The 12,538-nt window shown below is 39.3% G+C and overlaps 1 protein-coding gene across 5 annotated transcripts in view; it reads right to left on the reverse strand.

Moving 5' to 3' along the window:
* MARK1 (microtubule affinity regulating kinase 1) overlaps nt 1–12,538 on the reverse strand; it is a 109,021-nt gene that overhangs the window by 35,213 nt on the left and 61,270 nt on the right. For all 5 annotated transcript variants that reach the window (XM_074989935.1, XM_074989933.1, XM_074989934.1 and 2 more), the window contains exons 4-6: nt 3,689–3,737; nt 2,486–2,551; nt 1,209–1,279 (exon numbers count right to left, since the gene is read on the reverse strand). In XM_074989935.1, coding sequence (XP_074846036.1) covers nt 1,209–1,279; nt 2,486–2,551; nt 3,689–3,737 — 186 coding nt within the window. The remainder of the gene's footprint in view (nt 1–1,208; nt 1,280–2,485; nt 2,552–3,688; nt 3,738–12,538) is intronic.

Below are 12,538 nucleotides of genomic sequence, written 5' to 3' on the forward strand. Positions count from 1 at the left end.
CACAAGCCAACAAGCACACAGCTTTAAAAACTCCAAACCTCTAGTGCTGGATGCACATATTCTAAAATGGAACAGTAGGACAATCACTTAAAGAAGAAATACACATTTACAAACTTTACTGCTATGTTTTCATTTTAGCGAATGATATACCATCACTTTTATTTTCTATACTATTCAGCTACTACATTATACACAACTAAATTTGTTGATATTAACCCTTTAACACACTCCACAAACAGTAAAAGGGATTTTAATATTTATTCTAGAGTTAAGCATCCAAAATTTCAGGGCAAAAGATTTTGTTACAGAGAGCAGTTTTCACAGAACCAGAAATTTTCAACATATATAAGGATAATCACTTAAATTTAGTCAACTGAGTGTGGCATCATTCTAGTTAAATTACTTTATTCAATACAGTACTAGCAAATGCTGTTTGACATATATATCACAGATAGAAATCTTAATTACATCATTCTCCTCCTACACTGTCCTGTTACTCAAATGACTGAATGGACTTTGCTCAGGTTTCCCAAAAACATCACATCCAAGAAGAGAGAAAGCAGGTAGTTTCAGCTCAAATGGAAAATTTTAGAGGACATTCTGAACATGTGACAAAAATAAGCTAAAACTTAACTAAAGTTTAATCTTCGCCATTATGGAAGCTATGATGGATTGGTACGAGGAAACTTCAGCAAATTAGTTAATTTGGTATTTAGTTTCTTTATATGGTTATTTGGCAGTTTAATTTTGAAAACATGAAACCACAAGTTTTATAAATTTGTTTATTGAGATGTAGTAAGTACACAAGTAAAGCCCTCCCCTACACCTCTGGGAAGTAATCATGTGTAAAGTACTCAGAAGAGAAGTGAGGATGTTAGAATGCTGAAAAGTAAACCCTTAAAAATGTTTACAGATCCATATCAGAACTTCCTTGAAGAAATTTGGTTTATTTCAGGGTATTCAAAGAGTTAACAAAATCTGAAGTGAGTCATAGTGGAAGAAATTTTGTTTCTCAAGAATAACTATTAAAAAGAGCTTAAACAGCCTGTTACTATTTTTAAATTATGCTCAGGTATTTTTTCCCCCCGTCGAAGGATTTTTCCATTCTAGCTTCAATAAACAACTATAATTACAAACTTTTTAAAAAGCTGTGCTAATATTTGAGTTCAAGATCACTTAAAATATTGTAAACAGAAACTATTTCATACCTGCCTAAATTTTGCACGTGCTTCTTTTTCTTTCATTCTTCCATGCGCAACTAAGTAGTCAAACACCTCTCCTGAACCAGAAAAAGATGAAGCATAAGTTCTACTACTCAGGTTTTATTATTTATGCCTGACTATCAAGAAAATCAACCACAGACCATAAATTTGGGCCATATCTTCAACTAATGTAAAAAGTTGTAGTTCAATCAACTTCAATAAAAGATCTGTCCCTCTATGTATAAAAATTCAACGTGTAGTATGTAAAAATCCATATGTGCAAGTTACTGATTTGCATTTATCAAGGAACAACACTGTCTGCAGGTTTTAGAAAATGAACTAGTCTACTTATTCAGACATACCCAGAGTCTTGAAGAGGAGAGAGAGAGAAGCAGTCAGAAAAGATTCCTTTTCACTGCTTGTACGATTTTCCCCGTTCAGAAACACTGTTACTGCAGGCCTACCAGAATAGATTCCTTCCTAGAAAGACTCCAGTTTTTAAAAATTCTTACATTAAAATGGGCATTAAATGAAATAATAATTTAAAGTGCAGTTATAGCACTAAAGAGTAGCTATGTAAAAGGGATACGGTTCTAGGCGTACCAGGTGGCACTGTTCTACACCAGATTTGCACTGCATAGCTTCACATCAGTTTTATTTTGTGAGAAGTTTAAGGCCAAAAAGCTCTTCATTAAATGGCTTTCTGATTCTCACTGCTAGTAGTCCCTTCTCCCATCACTGTATGACAAACATCTCCAGCTGGTGATAGCTCTACTTCCTTTACAGACAACAGCCACTTCTCATCTAGACGGAAGGCAGCCTCCCAACTGTGTTCCCACAACCATCTGGCTCTCTTTTTAGACAACTGCCTGGCCAGTTGTTCCATGTTCTTATCCCCAATTCCCAGTCCTTCTTTTGTCAGTTGCACTGCTCTAATGCATAAGTTCAAGATAAGAGGCAGGTGCTCTCTTCATTGCTGATGTAAGTATAAGAATGGCAGACACACGAGGCCTGAGCCTCTGATAGAATTAAAGTTAGATTTTCTTCTGGTATAGCATCAAAATCAACAACTACACAAAAAATCTGTATAGTGATCTACGGTGCATAACACTGTTACATGACAGCAGAACTGGACCTCAAAGTTCTGTTTAGGAACTCCAGGAGGCAGACAGCCAACAAGCAATAAACAAGACATAATGCAACCCCAGATGTCAAGATTAGTTTCAGCTGTGCATCACTGCATGAAGATTTACTGTCCCCTTTTGAGTTCATTGACTACTTACCCCCACTGGCATATTCCATTACCAAATACAGTGTTTTTTCTGTTTCAATAACTTCAAATAATTTTACTGAAAGAAAAAGGAATGAAAAAGATTGCATCACATGGCAAAAATTCCTCAAAAAAAAAAAAAACCCCACAGCCCATACACTTATTCTTTTAATCAATATTGTCAATTAACTACTGATACCACAAACATTACAAAGCTTAAACAGCTTTGGAAAAAAAGGAGAATTAAGTTGTAAGAATGTCACAGATGCACAGAAACTTCAACTTTCTTAGCAGCATCGCACAAATATGATACAAAAATAAAATTCATGCTGAAATTAGGGTTTAGTTCTACACAGGAATTCTTACAAAAGCCATACAAGAACCCCAAGTAACTTTAATTCTCTCTTACAAGTGCTCCAAGGTACAGAAATTGTGGAACTTTTGATCAACTTAAAAAGAGACACAGTTTAAGAGCCGAAGTGAGTGGATACGCTGTTACAGTCTAAAGGGCTTTCTCAGTTAGAAACTACATCTGTCCACAGGAGGGATGAAGGGGGGCCAATAGAAGCTTAGAATGCTGGAAATGCAGCACATTCAGCTCTAAGAAAGGAGTGGAGCAAGTACCTACGATGTAATAACTTGTATACCTTGTCCATACCTTGTATGCAACAAGCCCTCTGGCCGATTCAGGAACATTAACTGTCTCTGGAACAAGACTGTCCAGCCCTCCTCAGCCAGAAGAATTGTCATCACAAAGTAGGGCTCTGAAGGTGGGGGGAACTAAAGCAGAAAGGGAAAATTACATTCTTTGTAACTTGGTTTCTCTGAAGACAGCACTTTGCAGGTTTCTTGGTCATAGGCCCTAGTTTCTTAGTGCAAGTGGCAGAACTCACTTAGTTCTAAGGCTTTTTAAGCCATCTGAGCACCAATCAGAGTACAAACCAGATTGCCTGCGGGCCTCACTACCTCCTTGCTGAGCATTAGCCATTTCCTCTTACTGAACAAGTTCTCCTCTTTGAACTAAACTTATGTTTGCCTTACTCACGCACATAGTATGAAGTAAAACAGTACAAGAACAGGATTTGGCCCCGAGTGTACGCTGTTTATCCATCTTAAAGATTTAAGGGGTACATAAAAATAAATATGGAACGTACAGTCAAATGAAACCAGTAAGAATATAATATTAAGTCATGAGAAAAACAAATCCAATTCCTACCTATACTGGGATGATTCAATATCTTCATTATTCGTACTTCTCGAAACAACTGTTATGAAAACAAAATAGTTTTATTCAAAGCCTGTTTACTGGGGAAGAGCTACTGCAGACATGCTATACAGAGAATGGAAGTTGCAAGGCAATTCAAGTACATGTTAACATAGCCTTTTATATTAAAATCTAGTACCAGACACATGTACATTATTCACCGAACTAGAGATCCAACTCATTTTGTGGATGACACTGTATTACATTTTTATTATAACTTCTGGCTGGATCTAAAAAACTAGAGCTATATACAATATTTAATGCACAACGAAACTGCATTTTTTCAAAATAAGGTATGCAAAAAGATATGTAAGGTTTTATTATGGTAACAGCGTTGAGAGTTTCCATTGGCTTGAAACAACAAAGATCATTTGCAGGACCTATTGCTTTTTCTGCCCTTTGTTTATTTGACCATTTCCATGTGCAATCAGATACCTAGTCTGAGTACATAACTGTGTATAGTTGGATATGTGAGAGCATGACTTCATTTTTCTGGTGTTGGGGAAAAAACTGGACTGCAAAGTGTAATTAGGTTTTATATGTAACACACCACAAAGATGAATGAAATCAGTTCACACATGCCAGTCAAACACCACCTACATCAGGTCACTTCTTAAAGAGCACACATCCATAAAGCCTCACATATGAAATATGCAAGGTATCCAACAGCAGTGATAACCATCATTCTTCCCCCCGCCCACCCCTTACTAGAATTGAGAGATGTCACTAATACCTCAATTTTTATTGAACAAAATTCTAACACTCCGGGTTACAAAATAAGTTTTCAAAAGTAAAATTAGCATATCCTTAAAGACCCAAAAATCAAAAGGTAAATTAAAAGTACACCAGATTTTTGTTTTAAAAAGTTGTGATATTCAAATGTTTGGTGTTTGACATGACTTACTACATCTGAACTTTTCTTTACAGAACAATGAACATACTTCTATTGTCAAATATATATTTTTATGTCTGACTGCTCTCAAGCCTTCTGTTTAGGATGTACATGCTGCAGAAGTCCTGTTTGGAGATGCAATAATGTATCACGCTGCTTTGGCAAACTGTCCAACTGCCTCAGCAGCTATGAACGCTACATCTAGTCTCTTCTTTAACAAAAGCTGGCCAAGTGAGGTTCAAGAGCAGTAACAAAAGTAACCCCTGGCCCCCTCTAGGGACTTGGGACTGAGGAAAATTTCCAAAAGAAAGGGTTTTGCTCACAGAGGAACACTGGTAACCATCCTTTTTGTGTTCTGTAAATAGCATAATCTAAAAACAGGAACAACCACAATTAGTTTCCTGAACATTTTCTACACAGTACACATCCTTCAGTTTTTAAGTCTAATTAAAGACATTTGCACAAGTAGTGTAAAGTCCACAATTGTGCTTTCGTTTTATGTTCCCTTCTTAACGACAATTAAACTGATTTTAAAAATTATGCTTTTGATCACGTGAAAGCCTCACGAGTAGGTAACACTGGTTAGCTGTTTCTAGAAGGACACCATTCTTCCTCCCAATTTGAATATTCAACAACTTCCCTCAAAGGAGGGAAAAAGAATATATGTGCAAGTCTTTTGGGAGTGGCATCAAATGAAAGGCAATATCCTATAGTTTGCATTACATAATCTGTACCTAAAAACATAGCGGTCAGGTAAATAATAATACTGCACTAGTATTTGCTTTACATAGTGCTTTGCTTTTCCATGCACTCAACTATTCCATTACAAATATGTCAGATGGGATCTGATTCGTGTTTTGATTTTGTACATTACATCTGAATTGTTCACAACTATTATGAAAAGCAATCCAATTCAATAAATTTGTCAGAACTGACTAGACATAAAATAACTAATGTTTGTGTGTGCATAAAACCATGCTTCAGACTGAATGTAAAATTGTATTCCTTTAGGATTTTCCTTCCAGGTTCGAAGTCCTAAATACAAAGAATTTTGCATCTGGAAGAAAAATCCTAAAGAAATACAATTTTACATTCAATCTAAAAAATGTACCAATTGCCAATATTACGTGCAATATTCTATTCAAAGATTATCAAGGGATTAAAAATGTATTAGTTGGTTAAAGACTCAAACTGATTTCACAGTGAATGACAATTCATACCTATGCAAATATACAACAGGAAAAAAGCAAAATAGCAAAACAAAAATTGATCTCCTAAAACCAGGGTAGGAGGGACTAAAGCCATAAAGGGGTTTATTCACTACTTCTTTAGACATGTAAATCTAAAATTTAAATCCCCCAAAACCCAGCAGGCACCCGTCCTCTCTAGATGCTGACATTTCAGCTGGAGGTCATTCCTGATGGCTGGTGCATATCTCATGCCTATGTCAAAGCAGGATCCTCAGACTATGCATTCCTCTGCCTATCTCATCTGCGAGATGGAGCTGCTAGGTGTGTTATAATCAGCACATAGCAGCAGGCAATGGCAAGATTGTTCCTTTTCACCCAATGTCCCAGTGGCCTGGATACTCCTCAAGAATGTGGGAGTCAGGTTCAAATCCCTGCTCTGCTCAATGTGGGGCAAGAATCTAACCCTTTGTCCTCCAGAGCCCATTTTGTTCCCTAGCCATTGAGATATAGGGTATTCTGGGGTCGGTCTCAATCTCTCCTGTTGAAGCAGTTCCACTTTTCATGAAATATTCAGTCATTGGAGCAGGGAATGGACACCTGGGTTTCCCCACTGAATGCCCTAACCAGAAAACCAGTCATTTTCATTTTCTCTGAACCAATGTCTGAGTGCTGTACAAAAAGTGGAACAGCTTCAACCATTGAGAAATCTAACCTACAATACCTTAGTGGTTAGGGACCGCAGCTGGAATGGGTTCAAGTCTCCTGCTCTGCCCAAGTTGGAGCTGAGAACAGAAGCCAGGTATTAGACTACTATACAGTAAAACCCGTTTTTAGGTGATTTCGACTTGCGCCTCACTTGGATTAATAGGAGTAGCCTGGCTCCTGTCTCCCCTCCACTTGCAGGAGCCAGAAAACTGACCAGCACTTCTGTTCTGGTCAGTTCCCCAGCTCCCGCATCTTGCGCAAAATCTGACTTACGTGTGGTTGCCTGGGACTGCAACCTACGAATAACTCGGGGGTTTACTGTACTCTGATGCTAATCAAGTGCAATGTGATGATTACCGCAAGCAGTTGAAGCTGCATATCGCTTTTTATTGGAGAAATGCTTCAAACACCAAGTTCCAACCTCTAAAATATGTTAAGGACATGTCTTGACTCTTCTCCTTACAATTGTCTGTTCACTACTAAAACTATACAGCGTAGGAACATCTTGTTATAGAAACCTTCCCCGATATAAAAACAAAAAAGCAGTCATGTAGCACTTTAAAGACTAACAGAATAATTTATTAGGTTATGAGCTTTCGTGGGACAGACCCACTTCTTCAGGTCTGTTAAATTATTCTGTTAGTCATTGAAGTGCTACGTAACCGCTTTCTTGTTTTGATTGAATACAGACTAGCACAGCTCTCTCTCTGTCACTGTTCCTCAACATACTTTCCTGACAGCGTGAAAACCAGCAGCTGCTTGTCACTGTCAAATTTCAAGTGCCCTTTCTGCTGATTCCTTCCCCCATCCCATCTTGCAGACGCTATTACTATGTTTTCTCTTCCTGTGGAAATTCAGAGTTTCAAACCTAACTCTCAACGGTTAAGTTAAATAGACATACTAGGCATATGTACTACAATATTATCATGATCGAGATTGGACAACTTACACCATTTCATTGATGCTAGTGGCTCACTGACCACAGGCCTTCCATTCAGGCTAAATGAGGGAACAATTAAATGCCCCTTTATTTAATGGTAGCTAAAACTATGGAAAGCTGCTGCCCAAGGAATAGACTTCATGCAAAAATGGGCCTGGCTGGACTATGCAATCCTAAAAAATTAGCAGGGGTCTGACAACAAATGCAGGTAACTAATTTGATTGTTTCTTCTATCATGCACACACACTGCAAAGACCAAATCAGCACCCAAGACAGACAGCAAGAAAGGACAACAGCACACCAGAGAAACACTAGTTCACGTTGAGAGAAAGCTAAGAGAGCTTTTGGGTAGCACTGAGGTTAGAAAGAGGCTTGGAACCATGAGCGCACAAGCTATCTCCTGCTGCTTGGTTCTACTGTGTTCAGGGAAACAACTCTGTGTACATTCTTTGCAAATAAACAGGCTTGAATCAAAGAATTTGACCATTAACATGTCTTCTCAGCAAAAGCAACCCACATGACCCTGACGAGTGGCTAACAATATTAAGGTATCATGAACAAGTTGAAGGCGTATTTTTGTTTTTTATACTGCGTAGAACAATTCAATAATACAAGCAATGTGAGAGACTATGTCTATGTCATGTTAGACTACAAGCTAATGGAGAGATTCCTTTGCTTGTGTGTATGTACACATGCAACTATAAATAGCAGTGTAGCCACAGCAGCAGTGGAGGTACTGCTGAGCTGCACTGACAACATGCTCACCAGTGTCGGGCAGGTTTGCAATCTGCATGGCTCAATTCTGCCTCCAGCTGCTGTTCACTGTGCTACTAAAGCTACACTGCTACTTACACTCATGCAACCTCAACCAGAGGTAGCTTGTATGTGTGAATACAAATAGAGAATTCCTTCTCTCATTCATAGCATAGATGCAGCCTGAGACGAAGCAGGAGAGTATATTTAGTGTTAGCGGCTAAGGCATCTGCTATGCAATTGTATAATTTATGCTGCAGTTATCAATATCAACGTGAATGAAAAGTCCTGTGGTACTTTATAGACTAACAGATTTTTTGGAGCATAAGCTTTCATGAGCATCTGATGAAGCGGGTCCTTACCATCCATGAAAAGCTATGCTCCAAAAATCCGTCAGTCTATAAGGTGCCACAGGATTTCTCGTTGTTTTTGCAGACTAACATGGCTACCCCTCTGATACTATCAACATGGTGCATGTAGGCAATAACTACTCGATTCTACCATTCGATTCTCTTAGGCACAATACTATGCATACAGACATACATATACCCAACCACCCACACAAAAGGGGTATTTCAACAAAAGAAAGGGGTATTTCAACAACAGTGTCCCCCACCCCACCAAAACCAAATTCACTAAGTTGAAATCTGGGCAGAATACTGGGGTTAATATCCCCACCCCTTTTTAAAAAAAAAAAAAACTACAAAATCTCTAAAAAAATCACTTGTTCAGAATCTGAGGTTTTTATTTTGTCCCTGCCAAAACAGCACCTTCAGCATCACAGGACCACAATACCATCTGCAGGCATTTGGCTTATCACTGACCCAAAGGATAAAGAGCCCTCTGTTGAACACCACTTTCCAAAGTGATCTTTTCAAGTATTCCAAAATACCTAGCAAACTTAACCGTGCTTATAGTAGCTTGTGAATCTGATAAGATCACAAGATAATATGTTTGCAAGCTGCTTGTGAGAACACTGATATATTAAAGATTATTCAAAAGTCAGGAATCAACAACATTTTATTCAATTAGATAAATATGAATCCCACCAATCCCTCCACATTTAAATCTACCCAGAATACTCAGTTGTGTTCTGATTCCAGTAAGAAACTAGCAGATTAAATTTAGAGTGTGTGTGTGTGTGTGTGTGTGTGTGTGTGTGTGTATATATATATATTACATATATTTATATGTAAAATATAATGTGTGTGTGTGTCTGTGTGTGTTACACACACACACACACACACACACACACACACACACACACACACACACACACACACACACATTCAGAGACATTTAAGGTAGAGCTGGTAGCACCACTTTTTTTTTTTTTTTAAATTAAAGTTTGCCCAAAACACTTCCAAATATAAGGCCCTGGTTAGCACATTTTAAACAAGGTTGAGTAAAACAATACCTTTCCCCCTATCTTTGTTCATGGAAACACGAACTGATTTAGCCAAAGTTTACAAAAACATGCAACCTGAAGCAAAATCACTGCATGGAAAATTTCAGCCCAAACAGTTTGGCAAAGTTCCAAGTATCTGAAAATAGGATCTTATAATAAATACCATTTGGCAACGCAACTATAGGGTTCACTACCAGCTACTAGTGGTTTAAAAACAAAACAAAAACAAAAACAAAAAAGAGGACCACCACACTCATAAGGTAAAATACTACAATGAGCAATTACAACCTCATCCACCTTTATCATTTCCTATTTCTCGCTTTCTCTAACAGCTTTCAAGATCTTCTTCCCTATCCATGCTGGAGAAAATGTTTCCCACAATTCAAAACCAGTTGGGAGACATAATATGAACAAACCTCAAGTTGCCAGAACCATTTGTATCTCCTGTTTAGCTAGGATTATTGCAGGAGTACAGACTTGATGGGTCACTTTTCGACCTTCGTTGTCTGACTGCTAAAACCAAGACACTTGAGAGGCTCACCCTTGAAGCCCTTTTTGCTGACGACTGTGCACTTATGGCACACAAGGAATCTGATCTCCAGCTTATCGTCAACAAGTTTGCTGATGCCACTCGCTTCTTTGGTTTGACCATCAGCGTAGGAAAGACCGAGGCGCTGTTTCAACCTGCCCCAGGATCTGCTGCTCTCCCCGCTTCAATCTTTATTGAAGGAGCAGAGTTAAAAACAGTAGAAAAGTTCAGGTACCTTGGCAGTGTGATAGCCAATGATGGCTCCCTTGACAAAGAAATCAATGCCTGAATCTGCTAGGACAGCCGGGCACTAGGACATCTGAGAGCGCAAGTGCTGAATCAGCACAATATCCACCAGTCTACAAAACTGAAAGTATACAAGGCTGTAGTCCTGACCAGTCTCCTGTGTGGCTGTGAAACCTGGACCTTGTACAGAAAACATACAAAACTACTGGAGCACTTCCACACACGCAGCCTGAGGTCAATGCTGCACATTCGACTGCAGGACAGTTATGAACCTGGAAGTCCTGGACAGAGCAGGAACCACGAGCATCAAAGACATGATTCTGAAAGCCCAGGTTTGCTGGACAGGTCATGTCATACGAATGGAAGAGTCAAGAATCCCTAAGCAACTCCTCTATGGTGTCTTGTGAAGATCAAGGAAGCACCCAGTTCTGTCCTCACCTGCTGGACCCCACAGCTCCAACTGGCCAAGAACCACAGGCAACAGTAACTGTGGGAGTGATGCCTGAAGGTGAGGGGCAGTGGACGAAGCCACATTACCCTTCTCCCCTACCCCACAGGACTGCAGGGATGTGCCAGACAGGCACAGAGCACTGCCCGGGAACAACCTGAGATAAGCGCCCCACATCCTAACCCTCTGTCACAGCTTTGAGCCCCTTCCCGCACCGTAACTCCCTCCCAGAATCTGCACCTGCACTCCCAAACCCAAACTCCCTGATCCAAGAAAGAACCTCATCCAACAACCTAACTCTTGCCCAGGCCTTGTACCCCCACCAACCCTCTACCCAGAGCCCACTCCTGCACCCCAATCCCTTGGCTCCAGCCTGGAGCTCTCTTACACCTCAAACCCCTTATCCCCAAACCCACTCTGGAGACCTTGCCTCCTCATACACCCAATCTTCTGCCCAAGCCTGGAGCCACTTCCTGCAACCTGAACCCCTCATTTTTTGCCCCACACTGAAGCCTGTAGCCTCTGCTGCCCCCCTACTCCAGGGCTGTGTGTAACCCAACTGATTTTTCTGGGGTGTCAGTGGCCCCAATAGGAGAAAGGTTCCCCAACCTTGGCTTACTGTCAGAAGCCTTAACTCCACCTATTTTCAGAAGCTGAAACTATGTTGGTTACAAAGACTGCTTCAGCTGCTAGGATGTGGTCTTTCTGGGACTCCAACTGGTTTTAAAAGCCATTTTAATTTTTGGGTTAAATTCTCTAGGATAGGTAAGGGCTTTGGGATAAGGAACATGTTTTGTGTGTATGTCTGAAAAGCACATAATACACTGTGGGAAACCACGGCAAGTTCAACCTAATGAAAGTTTTACAACTGATATAGGTTTGAAAAGTTCCAGAGACAAAACATTTAATCAGTTGTCAAACCACTAAGAGGAAACATACATGCAGAAATTCGTAAGTATGCAAGTACAAATGAAGGAAATAGGTGGATTAGTCCAAATTATTTTTACAAGAACAAAATATATGGGTTCCCAGTCTGCATATTACTAGACAAGTTTAAGATACTTAGGCTTCAATGAGGTCTCCCAAAACAAAGACTGAAAAGTGAAACCTTCCCAGGCCTAATCATCCTAAAATTCTTATGTACAGAAAGTAATAAAAACAATCCTAAGACACATCATAAAAAGTCAAGCACTCTTCCACAAGCACCAGCACCTGCTTCATGGCAGCTTGACTGAAGAAGTCTGTGCAACTCAGGAATACTATGTCCACACTTTAAATTTCTTCAAACCTGTACTGAGTACAAGGATGACTGATCAAAACATAGTACACAATTTACTACACATCACTCTATAGGGAGCTTATTTAAAGTGTAAATAATTTCAGAGGTTCTTGGGAGACTATAGATCATCATCATTGGAAGCTTGGTTGAAATCTAATTAACAATTAGCTGGAAGCACATAAGACAAAAAACTAAAGTGATTTGGAGATGTTATGGGGCCCTTCCATTAATTAACTAATAATGGAACAGTTTTTCCTTTGCACATTTACAAAACTTAACATTCCATTTTTTAACTCAAAAATTGTTTACATAGTAGGTTGTATCAGAGCTACATTCTGAAAAATAACGTACAATTACAGAAGCTGGAATAACTGAATTCAGAAATGTCAATTTTTAAAAAGCACACGCTCCT

Source organism: Carettochelys insculpta, chromosome 3, assembly GCF_033958435.1.
Source record: "Carettochelys insculpta isolate YL-2023 chromosome 3, ASM3395843v1, whole genome shotgun sequence".
Lineage (NCBI taxonomy): Eukaryota > Metazoa > Chordata > Testudines > Carettochelyidae > Carettochelys > Carettochelys insculpta.